Raw genomic sequence first — 21,330 nt, forward strand, 5'->3', positions numbered from 1 at the left:
AATAGGAAAAGGAGTACGTCAAGGCTGTATATTGTCACCCTGCTTATTTAACTTATATGCAGAGTACATCATGAGAAATGCTGGGCTGGAAGAAGCACAATCTGGAATCAAGATTGCCGGGAGAAATAGCAATAACCTCAGATATGCAGATGATACCACTCTTATGGCAGAAAGTGAAGAGGCACTAAAAAGCCTCTTGATGAAAGTGAAAGAGGAGAGTGAAAAAGTTGGCTTAAAGCTCAACATTCAGAAAATGAAGATCATGGCATCTGATCCCATCACTTCATGGGAAACAAATGGGAAAACAGTGGAAACAGTGTCAGACTTTATTTTGGGGGGCTCCAAAATCACTGCAGATGGTGACTGCAGCCATGAAATTAAAAGACACTTACTCCTTGGAAGAAAAGTTATGACCAACCTAGGTAGCATATTGAAGAGCAGAGACATTACTTTGCCAACAAAGGTCCGTTTAGTCAAGGCTATGGTTTTTCCAGTGGTCGTGTATGGATGTGAGAGTTGGACTGTGAAGAAGGCTGAGCGCCGAAGAATTGATGCTTTTGAGCTGTGATGTTGGAGAAGACTCTTGAGAGTCCCTTGGACTGCAAGGAGATCCAGGCAGTCCATTCTAAAGGAGATCAGCCCTGGGTGTTCTTTGGAAGGAATGATGCTAAAGCTGAAACTCCAGTACTTTGGCCACCTCATGCGAAGAGTTGACTCATTGGAAAAGACTCTGATGCTGGAGGGATTGGGGGCAGAAGGAGAAGGGGACGACAGAGGATGAGATGGCTGGATGGCATCACCGACTCGATGGACGTGAGTTTGAGTGAACTCCGGGAGCTGGTGAGGGACAGAGAGGCCTGGCGTGCTGTGATTCATGGAGTCGCAAAGAGTCGGACACGACTGAGCGACTGAACTGAACTGAACTGAACTGAAAGTGTGTGAGTGTCCATCAGGCTATACATCACTGCTGCTTAGAATCCCCTTTTTGTTTCGATTCGTGCCTAGTCCTTGAAGGAACGACAGGAGTGGACATGCCTGGGATTTCCCGGGCAAGAATACTGTAGTAGATTGCCATTTCCTTCTCCAGGGATCTCCCTGACCCAGAGATGGAACCTGCAACTCCCGCATTGCAGGCTGATTCTTTACTGCTGAGCCACCATCGAAGCCCCAAATTATTGTATATAGTTATAAAAATGTAATTTTTAAAAAAGTAACTAAAATTATCGATTTTCAGTGAACTTGAGCGTTTCTCTTCGTTTATATTGGCTGCTTACACTTCTGTCAGGATTTCCTTTCTTCAAAGCATTCTAGTAAACGGGGTCTCATTTGATCTTCCTAACAAGTTTCCGAATCCAGAAGACAGCAATCACCATCCCTCAGCGAGTTACAATTCTAGCCCCGTTTCAGATCTTTCCCTTCAAAGCCTAGTAGCTGTCCCAGGAAAAACCCCCCAGGAAAAGTTTCAGCTACAGGTACCCACCCACCCGACCCGGCCCCAGCCCCGGCCCCAGCCCCGGCCCGAGCCCCAGCCCCAGCTCCAACTCCTGAGCTTTCTGCGCCCGCGCAAGCCGGCCTGTGGGCGGGGCCTAGGCCCGCCGGCCCGCCCTTCGTTTCCTTGCCCCGCCCCCAGGCCCCGCCCAATCCGAGGCGCGGCAGGCTCAGAAGCTAGGCCAGGAGGTAGGGGAAGGTGAGGGTCCACGCGTGGGGCCTTGTCCGCGCCGCTGCGGGGCCGGAGTCCTGAGGCCGGGGAGGAAAGGCGCTGAGTCCCTAGCGCCGCCCGCCTCCCGCCGCCATTTTGTACCCGAAGAGGGCGGTGGCGGCGGGAGGGGAGCTCCCCTGGGGCCGGGCTTGGGCCCCGGGCGGGGCAGTGGCGGAGGGCGGGCTCGGCAGGCTGTTACCGTCTGGGAGGACAGAGGTGGGGTCCCGAGGTTGGCGGCCGCGTGATGCTCGGGCTCCCCGCCGCCCCGCTTCGAGACTTCGGCTGGCCGGTCCCTCTGGGCCGTGGTGTCCTGCAGTGCCACGCTGGATGCAGCCCGCGAGTGTAGGAAACCGTTCACTGTGCTCTTCGCGTTTCGTGCTCATACCGCAGCTGGTGGGAGGGGCCAGGGAATGGACCGTTGTCCTGTGCAGATGGGGAAAACTAAGGCTCGGAGTGGGGGTGAGATTCGCCTAGAGACACTCAGTGAGGTGGTGGCAGTAGGGGTCTTATTCCTCCAATGCAGCGCCCTTTCCTCTGGGCCCCTCTGCCTCAGGAAGGAGCTGAGGTAGGGCCTAAGTTTCTGGGAGTTCGTTCATTCGTTCGTTCTTTGTTTTTAGATCAGCCTTCCTCTGTACCATCCAGGTTAGAGCTTACTAAGAAGTATACGGAAATCAAGTCATGGATCCACCTGCACGTAAAGAAAAGCCCAAAGTTAAAGAGCCTGTCAGCAGAATCGAGAAGGCCAAGCAGAAATCAGCCCAGCAGGAGCTGAAGCAGAGACAGAGAGCAGAGGTGAGAGTGAGGAGGGCCCTTGTACCTGTAGTTTGCTGGAGGTGATGCTGGAATAGGGAGAGCGGAGAATGGTATAGGAGAGCTCCGCCTGCCTCCAGCCAAAAACAGGGTTCTCCTAGGTGTTCAGAGGAGAGCACTGAGGACCAGAAGGTGAGGTGGCAGACCAGAGTCACATGCCAAGTGTCAGGAACCCCACCCCAACCCCGACCAGTCCCAGGTGGTCTCCTGGTGACCCCGATGCAGAGCTTTTGTGGTGGGGTCCTGAGGGAAGGAAGAGAGGAGTAGGAGAAGGGCCCTGTGAGGGAGGGTCCTGTAAGGGAGTCCAAGAACGCGTGTCACACACCCTAGCACGGATAGCCTGGATTTGGCCTGGAGAGTAGCTGCTCCTAAATCAGAAGTGGAGGCCTGAGCTCTACACTCAGCACTGTGTTCCTCTGTTCAGTCTGCCCTTAAAAGTCCATTTGACTGTTTACATGAATGTTTTACTTTAGTATTTAATATCAGGAAAAAGCTCACTCTGGTCTTTCCCCACTATTTCTTTTGTTTCTTTTTTTTTGAAATTTCAAAATACAGAAAAACAGAATATTATAACAAACACCTGGGTACTCAGCACCCGAGATTGGCAGTGTTTAACATTTTGTCATATTTGCATGTAGTCTTTTTTAAGATAAATAAAAATTACCTGTAAATTTGGAATCCCCTCTCTCCATTTCCTGTCTTATGCCATTTTTCCCCTCTTTATGGACAACCATGATTTTTTTTAATACTTTTACACTCAACTATATTAGTAGATATTCTTGAACAATATAAAAGTTTTTGTTTTAAAATCTTACATTAAACTAACTGCATATATTTTATTTTGCATTACGTTTTTTAGGATTATTCATGTTAATATAAGAATCTAGTTTATTCCTCATCACTGTTTATAGTAGTCTACTTTGTGAGGCCACTTAGTATATTTACCCTGTCATCCAGTGATGAATGTTTAAATGATTTATAAGGGTTTTTTTTGCTGTTACAAACAGTGCTGTAGTGAAAACCCTTTAGACGTTTCCTTTGACTCCTGTACTGGAATTCCTATAGGGCGAATATAACTAGAAGTAGAATTACTTTTCTACTTTTCAAATTTATTCAGTTATTCAGTTCAGTTCAGCTCAGTTGCTCAGTCGTGTCCGACTCTTTGCGATCCCATGAATCGTAGCACGCCAGGCCTCTCTGTCCCTCACCAGCTCCCGGAGTTCACTCAAACTCACGTCCATCGAGTCGGTGATGCCATCCAGCCATCTCATCCTCTGTCGTCCCCTTCTCCTGCCCCCAATCCCTCCCAGCATCAGAGTCTTTTCCAATGAGTCAACTCTCTGCATGAGGTGGCCAAAGTACTGGAGTTTCAGCTTTAGCATAATTCCTTCCAAAGAACACCCAGGGCTGATCTCCTTCAGAATGACTGGTTGGATCTCCCTGCAGTCCAAGGAATTCTCAAGAGTCTTCTCCAACACCACAGTTCAAAAGCATCAATTCTTCGGCGCTCAGCTTTCTTCACAGTCCAACTCTCACATCCATACATGACCACAGGAAAAACCAAAGCCTTGACTAGACGGACCTTTTTTGGCAAAGTAATATCTCTGCTTTTGAATATGCTATCTAGGTTGGTCATAACTTTCCTTCCAAGGAGTAAGCGTCTTTTAATTTCATGGCTGCAGTCACCATCTGCAGTGATGTTGCCAAATTGTTTTCAAAGAGATTATACAAATTTGTACCCATATTAGCAGAATAAGAGGGTTCTCATCCCTCACTTCTTTTTCAGTGCTTAATAGTGTCAGACCTTAAATTTTTGTTAATCTGATCCAGTCACTAATGATATTGAACTGCGACTACATGCTAGGCACTGTTGTGGGCATGGAGGAGTCCCTGCCTTTGTGGAGCTTGCATTCAGTGAGGAAGGCTATCATAATGAGTAAACTTAATAGTGTGTTTGAAGTTAATCTATAAACTGAAATCTGCCTTTGGATTAAGTCAGACTATCTGAGAGCTGTGGACCTGGCTTCCAACAGATTGTTCCCACTTTACTTCACCTCTGCATCCCCCCTGGATGCAGGCCCCCAGATGATTTTACTGCATTGCACTTTGGTGAAAAGTTGGAGAACCGCTATAAGAAACAGCGCTAGGAAACTGTGCTTTGTGCACACTGCAGTGGTAGATGTTATTGAGGACATTGTTCATGCACTCATTGACACCCTGTTGGTGAGCTTTCATGGGTTGCACTTACTTGTCTGACCTCAAATCCCAGCTCCTCCATAAGTTCCAGTTCTTCCCAGGTCAACTTGGGCAAGATACTTAATCTCTCTGAACCTCGGTTCTTCATTTCCTCCTTGGTAAAATGAGGATTGATGACATCAGTCACATGAATTTGTTGTAAGTAGAAATGGTGTATCTGAAGCATGTAGTGCCTGCCCCAGAGAAGGCACTCGAAAATGGCAATGCTGGTTACCACGAGTCTGTGCTTTTATTGTGCTCAGTCTAAGTTGAATTGTGCTGACTTGCTAAGCTGTCATATTGGACTTGCACTGTTGTAGCAGCTGGCACTTGTTGAGCCCCTCAGATGTGCCAGGCACGTGCCTGACCACATGTAATCTTCATACTGGTGTGTATTACGGTTGCTCCCACTTTGACCTTTGTAAATCCATCCTGGAATAAAGATGGGAGATATAACATACGTGACCTTGTGAGGTAGGAGGCATTATCATCATTTAAAGTGAGGTATGGTGACCAGAATCCCTAGGTGGTGATGGACTGAGGGGCAGGGCTGCCATCTAAACAGGTCTCTTGACATTCTTCCCTGCTTCCAGCTTTGCCCCACAGCTGCTAGTTCATCTGTTTGGCCTGGAATGCAACCTCCTGAGATAAGAATGTGACAGGAGCCCATGTAGGGAGGCAGAAACACAGTTTCCATTCAGTTTTGCATAGATGCCACATTCCAGGAAGTGAGAGGGGAGAATGGACACAGAGGCCCATTTGGCAGTTGAAGCAACATTTAGAACTTTTGATGACCCTTTCTTTGTTGAAAGTCTTTCATTCCTTGGCTTGGACCCTTGACCCATTTTAAGTCTTCTTTCTCTGCTTAGTATAAATATACACTTAATACATAATAATATATATAATACATATAAATAATATATATAAAATGTTTTTGTACTCTTGAAGAAGATGAATAAAACAAACACCCTACCACTCAACTACAGAAGTAGAACATGACCGTACATTGGCAGGCCTCTCTGGCCATGTCTCCAACCTTCCCACGAGCAGTACCCGTACCCTCAGTCCTTAATTTTATGCTAATCACCCCCTTGCTGTTCTGTATTAATTTACTGTTTCTATGTGTACTCCTAAATAATACTGTATAACATAACAGCGTATCATCTAGTTTTGCGTGTTTCTAAACTTTATGTATGCTACCATATTCCATGACTGGCCCTGTTCATTGAGCATGTTTTTTTAACCATTCAAATTTATTTGTGTTTGTTAAACATACATAAATCGTGACCATTTTAACCATACATTGTGAGAATCATTGCAGTTGTTTAAAAGTGTTTTTATCACTGTGTGAAGTTCTATTTTCCTTGAAGGTTACAGAATCTTACCACAATTTTTAAAAATTGGGGGAAAAAAGATTGTAGGATTATTCAAGCTTTCTGTTTAGTCAGTTTTGATCATTTTACTCTTCCTCGGAATTTGTATCATTTGTTTTCAAACTTATTGACACAAAGTTTGTAAATTTTAATTTCTACTCTGGCTTCCCTGGGGGTGAAAAATGTTCCTGCAATGCAGGAGACCCAGCTTTGATCCCTGAGTCGGGAGGATCCCCTGGAGAAGGCAATAGCTACTCACTCCAGTATTCTTGTCTGAAGAGTTCCACGGTCAAAGGAACCTGGCAGGCTACAGTTCATGGGGTTGCAAAGAACTGGATATGACTGAGCAACTAACACACATGTATCAGTAATTATGACTTCTTTTTAATTCTGATAATATTCGTGCAGCCTCCCTTTTATGTCAACAAGTCTCAGAGGTTTGCAGTTTTCTTTAGAATTTTCAAAGAACCATCTTACAGTTTCAGTGATCCTCTCTGTTGTACATTTGGTTGCCTTTTCATTAATTTCTGCTCTTATTTTATATTTTTTATTTGTCTCACTTCTCAGGGTTTTTTCCCTTCTCTTCTTTTTGATTATTCAAATTTTATCCCCTACATACAAACATAACCCTTTTCCTCTATACAAATTTGGAAGTTTTATGTTGTTTCTGGTTCTTTGGTGGACTGATGAATTACTGCAGGGTGAAGCAATAAGGTAGATAGCCTGCCTTTCACCTTGGAATGGCTCTTGGGCAGTTTTCTTCTCCCTGCACTGCCTGCCCTGGGTCACGTTCCTACTCCCTCCTACCTGGACTGTTGTAACAGATGTCTCCTAAGTGCCTGTGATCTCCCCTCCCTGACTGCATCCTTCACATGGTCTTCAGTTTTCTTTCTCAAAGCACAGATATAATCAGGTTTCTTCCCTGCACACTTATCTCTCCAGAGTTGGTCAGATAAAGTCCAGATTACTTGGTATGGCATTTAAGAGCCTAACATACCTTTCTTTCTTTCTCTAGCTCCCCAACCTTTTGTATTTAGCATCCTTGAAGTTTCTAGAACTAATGCTGTGCTTTTACATTTAATCATAAAATCCATTGTTCTGTCACTTGGGTTCTTTCCCCAGTCTCTACCTGTTTAAATCCTGTGTGTGTTAGTCTCTTAGTCGTGTCTTGACTCTTTGCAACCCCATGGGCTGTAGCCCGCCAGGCTCCTTTGTTCGTGGGGATTCTCCAGGCAATAATACTGGAGTGGGTTGCCTTTTCCTTCTCCAAGGGATCTTCCTGACCCAGGGATCGAACCCAGGTCTCCTGCATGGCAGGCAGATTCTTTACCATCTGAGTTATAGGGAAATCCCACCAACTCTTTTTTTTTTTTTGGCTTTGCGGGCTCTTCGTTGAGGTATGCAGGCTTTTCTCTAGTGCTGTGTGACTTCTCTTGTTGCGGAGCATGGGCTCTGGAGTGAACAGGCTCAGTAGTTGCAGTGTATGGGCTTAGTTGCCCCGCATGTGGGATCTTAACTTCCCAACCAGGGATTGAACTGCATCCTCTGCATTGGAAGGTGGATTCTTAACCACTGGACCACCAGGGAAATCCCCTACCAGTCCTTTCAAGGCCAGGTCAAGCCTCACTGCTTCTTTCCTGATTCCCCGGTGGAGCTAATGTTTGCCTCTCCAGTTGCTTTATCACTGCCCCTGCATTACTGATGCAGTTCTGGCATTTTCAGATGACACAGCCTGTGGTGTCTGAAGACAGGTTGAGCAGCTGCCTCCATTGTTAACATATCTTTTTTTCCCATTCAGATCTATGCCCTCAACAGAGTCATGACAGAACTGGAGCAGCAGCAGTTTGATGAATTCTGTAAACAGATGCAGCCTCCCGGAGAGTGAACCACCCCTGCGTTCACACTAGATGGGACCCTGGAAGCTTTGTTTATGAGCGTGTTACCAGTTTTAAGCTGAGATGGCCCATTTGGAGCCTTACACAGCTAGACAAGAAGAGATTTGTGTTATTCCTGAAACTGGATAAATCAGAACTTCCTGTATGTAACTTGCTTCACTAGTTCCTCCAATCTGAATTGGCCCATTACTTGCTGAAGAGACTTCTTCTATTCTTCTAAGACAATACATTCTTTTGTTTTTTAACTTTTTCTATTGTTTGAAAAAAAAATCAGTGTTTCTTCTGAAACTGTAAACCTTCTCCAAAAATACAAATAAAATACTAATAAAATGTTTGTTTGCTCATACTTTAGGGGTGCCTAGTCATAAGAAAGTGTAGTCAAAATGAATGTAATAGGTAGGAAAAGTTGACATGAGCAGAGGGGAGCCTTTTTCCTTCAGGAAGGGAGCAGAGGTGAGAGGACAGAAAGAACATGACTGTTTCCAGATTCATTCTTCCTGAGGCTAGGGCTCTGCAGACCCTGTAGATCCTAAGTCTTTAGCTATACAGGTGTAAATATATGACTTTTACTCCCAGATGAGCCACTACTCAGAGCCTTGAAGCTAAGATTCCTGTCACCCTATGAATGTGGAGAGCTAGCAGGAGGCTTGTACCAACAAGGGGAGGAGGGGAGCGAAGTGCTTTTGGTTTTTCATTTTGTATTTTATTGGGCATAGAAGCAGAATATGCATGGAAATGAGGCTGATTACTCAGAGCGTACAACAGCCAACACTGCCTCCTCTGTTACTCTCTGCGCTAGAAATACCTGTATTTTCCCTAGTGGTCCTGGGAACATCTCCAGCAATTCCTGCCTCCTCTTTGTCTCCCCACTGCTCTGAAGTCACTGAGAATTCTGTTCCCATTCCTATGCTTATTTTGGCAATAAACCGTGATGTTAAGGAACTTGCTGTCCCTATGGAGAACGTGTTCTGAGAGCCTAAGTCTTAGTTAAGGATAACCTTTACACAGATTATCCCCATAAGTAGTAATTAGGTTCTATAGTGTCCTATTGAATTTGGACTGAATGCAAATTTTTCAGTTTTATGTTTTGGAGGAATGGGGGTTTGGAGTAAGCTGTCATCATAAACATAAGGAAATGATGTAGTATACTAGAAAGAACACTGTTTTGGGGTCAAGTATAGTTCTTACTACTTTGGATAAGTTATTAACCTCTCTAAGCCTCACTCTTCTCCCATCTGTGTAATATTTTCTTCCTCTCAAGATCATTCATCAAGAAATAAGTAAGATAATGTATGTAATAACTACTCAGTAAATATTACTTCCCAGCTACCTTACTTCATGGGATATGTTTCAAATTTCAAATAACCAATTAATATATGAGTGTTGGTTGGAAAGATTCTGATCCTTAGTTGGGAACTACTTGTATTAACATGTCACAGCCCTGGATATAGTTTATCCTAGAGAAGTGTTCTAGTATTGCGAACTGTAGGTGGTTGTCAAATCAGTTTAATAAATTATGACTAGGTTATCTTTTTAATTAAATAATAGGGGCCTACCTGGTAGTTCAGTGGTTAAGAATCCACCTTGCAATGCAGGGGATGCCAGTAGATCCCACATGCTGCAACTAAACATCGGCATGCCAAAACTAAGACCCAGTGCAGCCAAATAAATTTTTTTTTTTAAGTTTTTAAAGAAAGAACAGATTTTAAAATATCAATGTGGTGAGGATATTGTTTCATGAAGCTTTTGTTTCAGCTTCAGTTTTTTACCATTGAGTATAATGTTAGCTGTGTGTTTGCATATGTGGACTTGAATATGTAGAGGTACATTCCTTCTATACCCACTTTATTGAGAGTTTATCATAAATAGGTGTTGAATCTTATCAAACACTTTTTCTGCATCGAGTGAGATGATTATGTGATTTTTATACATAATTTTTTTTAATGTGGTGTAGCACATTGGTTTGTGCATCCTAGAATCCCTTAATCTTAACAATCCACTTAATCCTTTTAATATATTGTGTATTTGGTTTGCCAATATTTTCTTGAGGATTTTTGTGTCTATATTCAGTAGTGACACGTGTCTGTAATTTCCCTTTTTTGTGTGTTTTCTCCGTTTGCTTTTGGTGTAGGGTGACGTGGGCCTTATAAAATAGGAAGTATTCCTTCCTCTTCAGTTATTTGGAGTAGTTTGAGAAAGATATTAAGTCTTCTTGGAATGTGTGGTAGAATTGACCTGTAACCCCGCCAGGGCCTGGACTTTTGTTTGGGGGAAGTTTTTGATTATTGTTTCAGTCTCTACTAGTGATCGATCTATTAGGATTTTCTATTTCTTCATGATTCACTCTTGGAAGACCTTCCATCTAGGTTGTCCAATTTGTTGATTTATAGCTGATCTAATCTTTTGTATTTCTGTCATATCCATTGTTATTTCTCCTCTTTCGTTGTTGAGTTTATTGGTACCTCCTCTTTTTTTTCCTTAGTGAGTCTAACAGTTTGTCAGCTCTCAACTGATCTATAACTATCCTCATATCGCTAACCTAAAGTTTTGTTTGAGGTGATGTAGTATGATTATTCGGAGAAGGCAATGGCACCCCACTCCAGTACTCTTGCCTGGAAATTCCCATGGACAGAGGAGCCTGGTAGGCTCCAGTCCATGGGGTCGCTATGAGTCGGACACGACTGAGCGACTTCACTTTCACTTTTCACTTTCATGCATTGGAGAAGGAAATGGCAACCCACTCCAGTATTCTTGCCTGGAGAATCCCAGGGACGGAGGAGCCTAGTGGGCTGCCATCTATGGGGTCGTACAGAGTCGGACACGACTGAAACGACTTGGTAGCAGCAGCAGCAGCAGTATGATTATTATTGTTATAAACAAAGTACAAAGTGTATTTTCCCTTTCAAAGTATTCCTCTGGAAGTCTACATATTTATTTCAGCTCTGCTGCCATGGCTCAGAATGGATATGGAAATCCTCTTTCAGAATTGTATCTTCTTCCTTTGAACATAGTTCAAGTTCTAGAAATAGCCAGAAGTCATTTGAGGCCAAAATCAATAGCTAATTTGGTTTTGGTTTAAAAAGAGGATATCCCTGGCTAATATTAAATATTATTAGGTTTTTGAACTAAATTTGGTTGGCTCGAGCAAAATAAGTATTTTTTGAGCACCTATTATATCTAGGCACTGTGCTAAGTGCTGACCTCTAAGAGCATATGTGAAGACAGTTATCATCTTAGAATTCCTAAAATATTTTGGTGAAGGATAGCAACAGTGAAATGAGGGTTCAGCATTAAAGGGCATCACACTGAAATGTCTGAGCCCATGTATATTTGTAAGATTCCTACTATATTATTCTAACCTTGTACAGAACTCACTAGAATGCACAACCAAATCAATTCATCTACAAAGTATATGTTTCTGAGTGTGGGGCACCGCTGTGGCAGGCAGCAGAAACATGAATATGTAAACTGAAGGAACTTAAAAATCTAAGAAACAGATCTATTCATCTATCCACGAAAAAAAATGTAAGTGCTGTAACAGATAAGAACAGAAAGCCATGGAGAAAAGAGGGTGCTGTCTTTTCCTTTAGAGCCAAATCTGAGCAATGTGGACCTCACTGGACTTTTTTCATATAACTTTAGAGTTAGTGCATACTTGCAATGTATATTGTTCTGCAAACTTCAATAAGTTAGACCTGAGGTAAAGGTGGTCTGGTGTGCTGGCCGAGGAAGGGGCAGAATGAGCCAATAATCCTCTAGCACACCACCCGGAGGCGGGAGTCCAGAGGCAGTGCTGCGAGCGTGACTTTTAGTGGCTTTTAGTGGGCCTGAGTTCTCTGTGACATGCCACTTTAGGGTTCCGTACACTTCTCTTTATTTCTATTCAATTTGGATTTTAGAATATGAAGTGTCCTTTGAATATCTTGAGTTTAGTATTTTTTAGAGCTTAGGGAAAAAAAAAAAACACACATAATGAGATCCTGGAGGCCAGATGATGCCCTCAAGATGCCAATGTGTCTAATCTAAACAAAGCAAAAGGCATAAGTTTTAATTGTGAAAATAGAGAACATTAAATTGCAAAATCCTACACATAAATGGGGCAACAGGATTGCCCTGCCATCAGCTCTGCTCTACAGAGCCAGAGTCTATAAATGTAAGAAACCCGTTAGTAAGCCCCACCTTAGCACTGGAGTCATTACATTCAGGCAGGACAAGGTGGAGGCTACACCAATTCTGAAGGGTTTCATTCATTTCCAGGGGACAAACCTTAGTGCACCAGGTCACATAGCTGGTAACAGAACTAGAACTCAAACCCAGCCCAAGTTTAGCTTGGAGAAAAATCTGTTCTGTATGACACAAACAACTATTGTCACCAAGGGATTCAGAATCCTGAATAAAGAGGAAGAAGTACAGGCCACTGGCCCTACTGTGGGTTGCTCTGGTTCAAGGCCACATGTATCTAGCACTGCACAACACAGACACAAGGACAGATTTATGAGGGTAAGGCAAGCTTTGGCCCACCATGCTGGCAGAAACCCCACAGAGGCCAGTGGGAGTGGGTAGGGCTGTTTAATATCTTCAGTACCATGGCCTAAGACATGCTGCCTTGCCCCACAGAGCATCTGGAAAGAAGATGTAGGAGAGTGACCACGTCAGGCAGTAAAAAGCAGCTATCGAGAATGGACACAAAAACAGCATGATGACACCTGGAAGAAGGAAAAAGGCAAACACTCAATTTTTATGAAGCTGTCTTATGTGTATTTTCCACCCTCTAAGTTCAATCCCCATCTTTCCAGTCTCCAATTTTTACTCACACTAAAACCATTGGCACATGAGCCTTACCTTTATGAAGTTTGTGTAACTAGATAATTACAATCTAATGCAATCTCTATTTCTTTGCATTGGTCACTTAAGGCTTTCTTATCTCTCCTTGCTATTCTCTGGAATTCTGAAAGTGAAAGTGTTAATTGCTCAAAAATTCTGAAAGTGTTAATTTGCTCAATTGTGTTTGACTTGTTACAACCCCATGGACTGTAGCCCGCCAGGCTCCTCTGTCCATGGAATTCTCCAGGCAAGAATAGTGGAGTGGGTAGCTATTCCCTTCTCCAGGGGATCTTCCCAACCCAGGGATCAAACCCAGGTCCCCTGCATTGCAGGCAGATTGTTTACTATCTGAGCCACCGAGGAAGCTCTGACTATTGAATATTCATTGGAAGGACTGATGCTGAAGCTGAAGTTCCCATACTTTGGCCACCTAATGTGAAGAGCAACTCATTGGAATAGACTGTGATGCTGGGAAAGATTGAGGGCAGGAGGAGAAGGGGGCGACAGTGGATAAGATAGTTGGACAGAATCACCAACTCAATGGGTGAGTTTGAGCAAACTCCAGGAGATAGCGAAGGACAGGGAAATCTGGCGTGCTGCAGTCCATGGGGTCACGGAGTCAGACATGACTGAGCAACTGAACAACAACAATGCCATCTCAGATTCTGTGTTGTCAAACTCAGATCAGAAATCAGTCTTAGCCAAGAATACATTTGAGTTGCCTGGATCTCTTGTTAGAAAAAGAAAAGGAAAAAAAAGTATATTCATATTGTTTCAAGTTTAACGTGATAGGGGTCAATACAGTATTATACACATGTGGAAAAGAGTTAACATAGCAGGCCTAAGACTGCTATCCTTAGAAAATCCTGCTTGCAAGGTGGGCCAAGAGCCTAGAATCTTGAATAATAAAGTTTCCTACACTGATAAAAACTGATGAGAGCAACTGGTTATACAAGCGAGGTAGTTAATGCAGAACATTGATTTCCTTCTGTGTAAGTCTGGAATTTTGGTACATGCTAGGCAGAGGGGAGGGGCTTCCCTAGGGGCTCAGTGGTAAAGAATCTGCCTGCCAATGCAGGAGACTCAAGTTCAATCCCTGGGTTGGCAAGATCCCCTGGAGAAGGAATGGCAACCCACTCTAGTATTCTTGCTTAGGAAATCCCATGGACAGAGGAGCCTGGAGAGCTACAGTTTATGGGGTCACAAGAGGTGCACACAACTGAGCAACTAAACCACCGCCAGGCAGAGGGGACCTATGTGTCCAGCCCTGTAAATGCCTTCAGCACTGAGTCTCTAAAGAGCCTCCTAGAAGACAGACCTTCACAAGCAGTGTCATAATTCAGTGCTGGAGAATTGTGTCCTATGTGACTCCACAGGGAGAGGATGCCTGGAAGCTTGCACCTGGTTCCCTCCAGACTTGGTTCCTTTCAAGTTTCCCTTGACTGATTTTGCTTTATCCTTTTGCTATAACAAATCTGAGCTGTATGTGTGACTCTCTGCAGAACCCTGTGAGTCCTCCTAGAGAAGCACTGACCCAGGGGTGGTCTTAAGGGAGCTCCCCCGCTCCACTCCCGCAACACAATTTCAATCTCAGATTTACCACCAAAGGGCACCAACATTTGTGGAGATCTGCTTTGCACTAGAGGCTTCACAGGTGGCTCAATGATAAAGAATCTGTCTACCAAAGCAGGAAACATATGTTCGATCCCTGGGTCAGGAAGATCCCCTGAAGGAGGAAATGGCAACCCACTCCAGTATTCTTGCCTTGGAAATCCCATGGACAGAGGAGCCCAGTGGGCTACAGTCCATAGTGTCACAAAGAATTGTACATAATAGAGCACAAGCACACACACTTTGCACTAGACAGTCTGCTAGGTAGGTTACAAAAAGTACTTTATGCGCATTTCAGAATTACCCTGTGATTTAGGATTAAGTCTCTTTTTCAGATAAGGAAACAAAGGGGATATAATTCGGACAAGGTCCTGATTCAATCCCTCGTCTGCCTGGATGTTAAAAACTAGACACAGACTGCTTCAGAAAGCTCAGATGGAGGGAGGGAGTGTATAGTCTATGGCATTTCCACGGGAGGAACCAGCATATATTCCTCAAGAGAAATCAGAACATGGGACCTGAAAAAAACCACGTCTAAGGATAAGAAGCAGTTACAGAAAGGTATTAGAATATTGGAATACTACATCCAGAGAACAGTCATTGATTGTTGAGTTAATGAGATAATATTTTAAACCAAAGTTGTCCTGGAAAAAGGTCTCAGTAGCCATAGAGCAGCTCCTCAGATGTACAGAGCTCTTGCGGGGAGAAGGGAACTTGGTCTAAAAAGATGACTGGCTGTGCTCCAATATCCACAGCAGGCATTTTGAAATCTATCCAGAAGGGCTTCAGTATCAACCGGTGTCAGGTTTTGAGGTTCAGTCTCCCCCTTTACCCACACAGCACAGATAATCCATGGAAGGCTGTCAATGTGCCATCAATTTTGAGAAGAGGGGATCAATGGTGTCTACAAAGAACACTGCAGGAAACACTGCTGCAGTGAGATAAGAGAAGGGTGAGTGGAGGGAAGAAGGGGGCTAAGAAATTCCCATTTACAGGACACACTGTGCCGGAGGATTTATATACATTACCTCATTTAATCTCAAGAATCTTGCAAGGTAGGGATTATCAGCTTCGTCTTATAGATGAAAGCAGGCTCAAATTCAGGCAACTAATATGTGCTGAAGTTAGAACTTGAACTCAGGTCTGTTTAGCTCCAAACCAGGTATCTTCTCCCCTCATTGTGCCTCTGCCAACTGGGACACAGGAGGAGCCAGCACTTAGAACTTGGACAGAGCTGTGGGTGCTAATGCTACAGAAGAAAGGGTGTGAACTTAAAGGGGAGAGTCAGGATGGAACCCAGGACCCTTCAAATCAAGTGAAAGTGAAAGTGTTAGTCACCCAGTCATGTCTGACTCTGCGTCCCCATGGACTGCAGCCTGCCAGGTTTTTCTATCCATGGGATTCTCCAGGCAAGAATACTGGAATGGTTCCCATGCCCTCCTCCAGACTCAAGGATTGAACCTGGGTTTCCTGTATTGCAGGCAAATTCTTTATCATCTGAGCCACCGCTTCAAACCAAGTGGACCCACATATAAACTAAGCATAGATGTCATCCTGTTCACATGAGTGCATTTTAAAAGAAGAAAAATCGATGTTCTTTGAAGAAGACCATAAATCAGGGAAATCTTAGGGAGACATATTCCAGGGCCCCAGTGTGACCAGGGCCTCAGGGCCTGGCACCCTTTACTCAATTGCTATAGCCCAGAACCTGCTTCCTCGATATCAGCTGTACAATATTTCCAACACTCATGTCGCATCTCTTCATCTTTACCCCCACCATCACCTTTCATGTGACAAAAAGCTGGTTTTCCTACTTCCATTCTGAGTCTCCTACAATCTATTCTCCACATTACAGTCAAAGTAAACGTGTAAAACTGCTGCTCAGAAACCCCTTCAGAGACTTCTCTTTTGCCTCCAGGATCCAATCCCCAATCCCACCCAGCCTGCTCGCTTCACTGGCCTCCGTCTGTCGCCAGCCCTCTCTCAGAAGTCCAGTACGCTGCTGCTCAAAGGCACCTGGTGGCTCCTTGCCTCAGAGCACTCACAAAGCTCTACTTCATTTTCCGAACCACCCCTCCCACTGCTTGGCAAATCATCTTGTAGTTTTCATGTGTTTTTAATTTTTTCCAGTTTTATTGAGATATCACTGACATATAACTTGGTATTAGTCCAAGGTATATCAACAACTTTGATATTTTTGTATATTGCAACATGATAACCATAATACATTTAGTTAGTATCCATCACCTCACAAAGTTACAATTTTTTTTTCTTGTGATGAGAACTTTTAAGATCTACTATCTTAGCAACTTTCAAATAGACAGTACAGTATTGTAGAGACCATGATGTACATTATTACATGCACAGAACTTACTTATCTTGTAACTGGAGTTTTTACCTTTTGACCAATTTCACCCAGGTTTTGTTCCCTCTAGGCATTCCCATCTAAATTAGGTCATCCTCTGATGCCCTCTGAGAACATGCTACAGTGTCACAACACATCAAAACTATATATTTTTAGTTATTTCTGCCATGATTCATTTGGTGTCTGACTCCCCCATTGGAAGGAAGTATTTGTCTGGTTTACCAATTTGATTCTTAGTATCTGATTTATGGTAGGTGTTCCTAAATTCCTATTGAACTTAAGAACATCCAACAAATATTTACTTGAGTATCTACTACGTGACTGGCACAATCCTAAGTACTAGGGATTATGGCACAAATAAAAAAAGGCCTCTATGGGTGGAGGGGGGCAGGTTTGGTGTATATAGACAACAAACACGTAAATACACTTCAGGGGATGGTATTACAAGTTCAGTGGAGAAAAACAGAGCAGGGCGAGAGAGAGAGAGGGAATGCGGGGTGAGAAACAGGGTGGCAATGAGCAGCAATGATAACAAATGATCACTAGTGACATTAAGAGCAATATATTTCACTTACCTCCCAGATAGACTATTTTTTTCCAGCTCTCAGACTCCAGGATTTCGTCATGTGGGTAGTAGCTCTGGTCCATCATGAACAGAATCATGAGTGAGGCCATGCAAGACAGAATGAACGTGTTGCCTTTGGTCAGGAGGGAGGTGGAAGCCAAAACACAGGAAGCATAGGGGCAGGGTAGACCCTTGTATGTGAAAGGAATGCCTGCAGGGAAAGAAAAGATGGGGTTAGCTGCTTCCCACTGCTCCAAAGCGTCCACAGGAGGAAGCCCTTCTCTCTTTGGGTCTTCCCTACCCCATATTCCAAATTCCTTCACTCTTAGGGCAGCGGCCAGCTGTAAAGAACTTAGTTATTCAGAGTTGACGTGTGGGTTTTGCGCTGGATCCGCAAGGTAAAAGCAGGCAGCTAGGACCAGGCCTGTGCTCTGGCCCCTAGGAAGCCTCTGTAGAAGAGGCCTTTGAGATCTTTCTGTCTGCCTCTGCAATCCCTTGCATTGTTACCTTAGGCAAGGCAATTACCCTCCCTGGAGTTCAGTTTTCCCATCTGTTTTGGGAAACTGGAGTATGACCTCTAGTTTTAGGGTCTGTGAAGCCATGTGCTCCATCCAAAAGTCACACAACAAGAAAAAAGCACAGCTGGTTCAAGAACCAAGGGTTCCCGCCCCCTAGACCAGGGCTCAGGCAAGGCAGCCTGAAACCTCCAGTGGGCCTGCAGCAGGAGAGAAGGAAGGAAGAGGGTGCCCATAGAGGGAAGGAGAAGAGTCAATTACTGCTCCTAGGTTTCTGACATCCAACAGCTTCTCCCCTCCAGTTTCCTACCCTCAGCCATAAGTCTGGTTTCCACTCACCTGTCGAATAAAAACAGAGGCGGAATGAAACAGCTAACACATACATGATGGCTAGTAACCCATTCAGAGGTCCATCCACGCCTAGAAGCAGGGCTGAGGCCAGGCCAAAAGTGGTGAAGACCGCGAAGTCATTCAGTTCGGTTCCTGCTCCAGAAGGCCAAAGTTAGAAGAACTTCTGCTCTCATGTCTGTATCTTAGTCCCCTCTGCTGGGGGAGCTGGAGTGGTGACAGCATCCTGCTGTCAGGTCCCTGAGGGGCCGGAAGGCAACGCTGCTTCCTGCGGTGGTCTGCTGATCAGAGAATGGGGTCTCCTTCTGGCTCTCCCTCAAACTGACCATGTGGCCTTAGGCAAGTCTTTCTCTGTCTAGGTCTTAGTTTTCCTGTTCTTCAACATGCAAGGGTTGGACCACAATTGGAAACAAATTAATGACATGGAACCCTTTTTTTTTTCAAGCAAAATCTTACTTGGGAATATTTTATTATATTTTAAGTGAGTTTCTCTGCTTGAGGTATTTTTCATTTCTCCACACCTCCATTACCACAACCATGGCTCCCACTCCCAGATCCGCCCTGAGAGGGAGACAGGGCAGATAAACCAAGTGAAGGCCAGAAGAAGGACAGCCAGAGACCCACAAGTGAACCAGCAGAGTAGCTAGATATAGGCTGCGGGGCTCACAGACTCCTGTTCTAGGGCTGCTTCTGTTACACTCAGAGGGACTCAACAGGGGTGGTGACTGCCGGAAGCCCGCTGGATATCACAGGACAGGGGAGCTGACCGGGGTCAGGGATGATGAATCTGAGGCCTGGACTCACCGGATCCGGAGCAGATGTTCAGGTGTCTGGTCACTGACCCGATAGCCATGTCTAATAGAAAGCTGACCAAAACCATCCAGGAGGCACAGGAGCATTTCCTAAAGTGCAGGCCCGCAGGCCAAACAGGTCAGCTCTCTCGCAGTATCAAAGAGACTCCACCCCTACCCAGCCCCAGCTAAACCAATGTGCTTCCTACGCTAGCCAGCACACATATACACACTCCTACATGCTCCCTAACTCACATCCTTTCTGATCTGTGCTGCCTTACACACCACACACACACAGACTTACATCCCTTTCATACTCGTATTCTCAACCCACGTTCTTAAAGGGCTGCCCTCTATAGGTAATCATTAAGAAATAGGGTCCCTTCCAATTCTAAATTCCAGGCGTATTCGATGGCAAGGGAGATCCTAGGTCCTAGCCCAGCCTACACAACCATCTCACTGTGGCCTCTGTTCCTCCATCTGTAAAATGAAAGGTTTGTTTCAAATGATTTCTTTAACAGATACAAGCCTATTTAGATTATCTATTTCTCCAATGTGAGTTTTGTATCTTTGAAGGAGTTGATCTGTTTCATCTTAGGCTATCAAGTCTGTGGACACAGAGTTGTTCACAATATTCCTTTATTATACTTTTAATGTCCATGTAATGATTCCTCATTTTTCATTTCTGATATTCATAATTTGTATCTTCTCTTTTTCTTGGATAGCCTGGCTAGAGGTTTATCAATTATATTGATCTTTTCAAAGAACTAGATTTTGGTTTCATTGATTTTCTTTGTTTTCAATTTCTTTGATTGACTTCTTGTTTTCAATTTCATTGATTTCTATTCTAATTTTTATTATTTCTTTCCTTCTGCTTACTATGGATTTAATTTGCTCTTTTTTTTTTCTAGTTTCCTAAGATGGAAGCCTACGTAATTGATTTTAGATCCTCCTTCTTCTCAGTTTTTTCAAAGACTTTATTTTTTAGGGAAATTTTAGGTTTACAACAAAATTGAGAGTAATGCAGAGATCCATTACCCTTGTTCTCACATATGCATAGCCTCTCCCATTATCAATATCATTCAACAGAATGATACATTCTGGCCTTGGTATATACCAAAAGTGACCCTACACTGACACATTGCAATAATTCAAAGTCCATAATTTACCTTAGGGTTCATTCTTGATGTTACATTCTACGGTTTTGGGCAAAAGTATAATGGCATATATCCATCATTATAACATCATGCAGAATATTTTCACTGTCCTAAAAGTCTTTTGTGCTCTACCTATTTATGTTCTCCCCAACCCTCCTGACAACTATGATCTTTTTACTGTCTCCATATTTTTGGAGACATATTTCCTTCATATTTCCTTTTCCAGAATGTCATGTAGTAGAGGTCATATAATATGTAACCTTTTTAGATTGGCCTCTTTCATTTGATTATATGCATTTAATGTTCCTCCATGTCTTCTTAGGGCTTAATAGCTCATTTGTTAACATGGAGAGTGATAGTCCATTGTCTGGATGTACCACAATTTATTCATTCATTTATCTACTGAAGGATACCTTTGTTATTTTCAAGTTTTGGCAATTATGAGTAAAATAGCATGATCATCTAAGTACAGGTTTTGAACGTAGTTGTCAATTCATTTGCTTGATTGTACGGTAGAAGTTGGGCTTCCCTCATGGCTCAGAGGATAAAGAATCTGCCTGGAATGCAGGAGACCTGGATTCAATCCCTGGGTCAGGAAATCTGAAAAAGGGAATGGCTACCCACTCCAGTATTCTTGCCTGGAGAATTCCGTGGACAGAGGAGCCTGGCGGGCTACAGTCCATGGGGTTGCAACAAGTTAGACATGACTGAGCAGCTAACACTGACACACTGACTCATGCTAGGAGTATGCTTAGTTTTGTAAGAAGCCACCAAACTGTCTTCCAGAGGGGCTGTACCATTTTGCGTTCCCATCAGCAATGAGTAAGTGCTCCTGTTGCTCCACATCTTCAGAAGCATTTGTTATTGTCAGTGTTCTGGATTCTAGTCATTTTAATATATGTGTAGTGATATCTCATTGTTATTTAATTTGCATTTCCATGATGACATTTGATGAGTATCTTTTCATGTGCTTAAATGCCATCTGTATATCTTCTTTGGTGAGGTGTCTGTTAAATTCTTGGGCCCTTTTCAAATTGAATTATTTTTTTATTGTTGAATTTTAAGCTTTGTATATTTTAGACTATAGTTCTTTATCAGATGTATCCTCTGTAAATATTTTCTCCCAGTCTGTGGCTTGTTTT

At 43.6% G+C, this 21,330-nt stretch overlaps 3 protein-coding genes and 1 long non-coding RNA gene across 10 annotated transcripts in view; 2 read left to right on the top strand and 2 right to left on the bottom strand.

Moving 5' to 3' along the window:
• The window catches only part of ERMAP (erythroblast membrane associated protein (Scianna blood group)), a 34,993-nt gene extending 32,672 nt beyond the window's left edge, over positions 1-2,321 (bottom strand). Inside the window, exon 1 of the mRNA XM_061412275.1 lies at positions 1,899-2,321. Within this exon, the coding sequence (XP_061268259.1) occupies positions 1,899-2,082 (184 nt within the window). The 5' untranslated portion in view covers positions 2,083-2,321. The remainder of the gene's footprint in view (positions 1-1,898) is intronic.
• A 56-nt stretch (positions 2,322-2,377) lies between these two features.
• On the top strand, positions 2,378-8,346 carry SVBP (small vasohibin binding protein). Its single transcript, XM_061412301.1, has 2 exons — positions 2,378-2,491; positions 7,916-8,346. The coding sequence occupies exons 1-2, from the start codon at positions 2,378-2,380 to the stop codon at positions 8,000-8,002; spliced, it is 201 nt and encodes a 66-aa protein (XP_061268285.1). The 3' UTR covers positions 8,003-8,346.
• Positions 3,964-21,330, bottom strand: part of TMEM269 (transmembrane protein 269) — a 29,753-nt gene continuing 12,386 nt past the window's right edge. For 2 of the 7 annotated variants that reach the window (XM_061412289.1, XM_061412286.1), the window contains 4 exons: positions 19,045-19,142; positions 18,232-18,375; positions 17,388-17,588; positions 3,966-5,176 (listed from right to left, as the gene is read on the bottom strand). In XM_061412289.1, the coding sequence (XP_061268273.1) occupies positions 5,040-5,176; positions 17,388-17,588; positions 18,232-18,375; positions 19,045-19,142 (580 nt within the window). In that variant the 3' untranslated portion in view covers positions 3,966-5,039. Of the gene's footprint in view, positions 5,177-12,562; positions 15,379-15,475; positions 15,641-17,387; positions 17,589-18,231; positions 18,376-19,044; positions 19,143-21,330 lie in introns of those variants that run through there. The other 5 variants (XM_061412290.1, XM_061412287.1, XR_009735500.1 and 2 more) reach the window with 4 other exon arrangements.
• On the top strand, positions 10,880-12,903 carry LOC133244740 (uncharacterized). Its single transcript, XR_009735501.1, has 2 exons — positions 10,880-11,537; positions 12,630-12,903. It is a non-coding gene; the product is annotated as an uncharacterized LOC133244740 (long non-coding RNA).

This window comes from Bos javanicus, chromosome 3 (assembly GCF_032452875.1).
Source record: "Bos javanicus breed banteng chromosome 3, ARS-OSU_banteng_1.0, whole genome shotgun sequence".
Taxonomy (NCBI): Eukaryota; Metazoa; Chordata; class Mammalia; order Artiodactyla; family Bovidae; genus Bos; species Bos javanicus.

What these genes read in the sequence shown, in the direction of transcription:
- SVBP (XM_061412301.1), top strand. Translation starts at nt 2,378, where the DNA reads ATGGATCCACCTGCACGTAAAGAAAAGCCCAAAGTTAAAGAGCCTGTC. An exon ending in AGCAGAGACAGAGAGCAGAG is followed by an intron (nt 2,492 to 7,915) that starts GTGAGAGTGAGG and finishes TTTCCCATTCAG; the next exon opens with ATCTATGCCCTCAACAGAGT.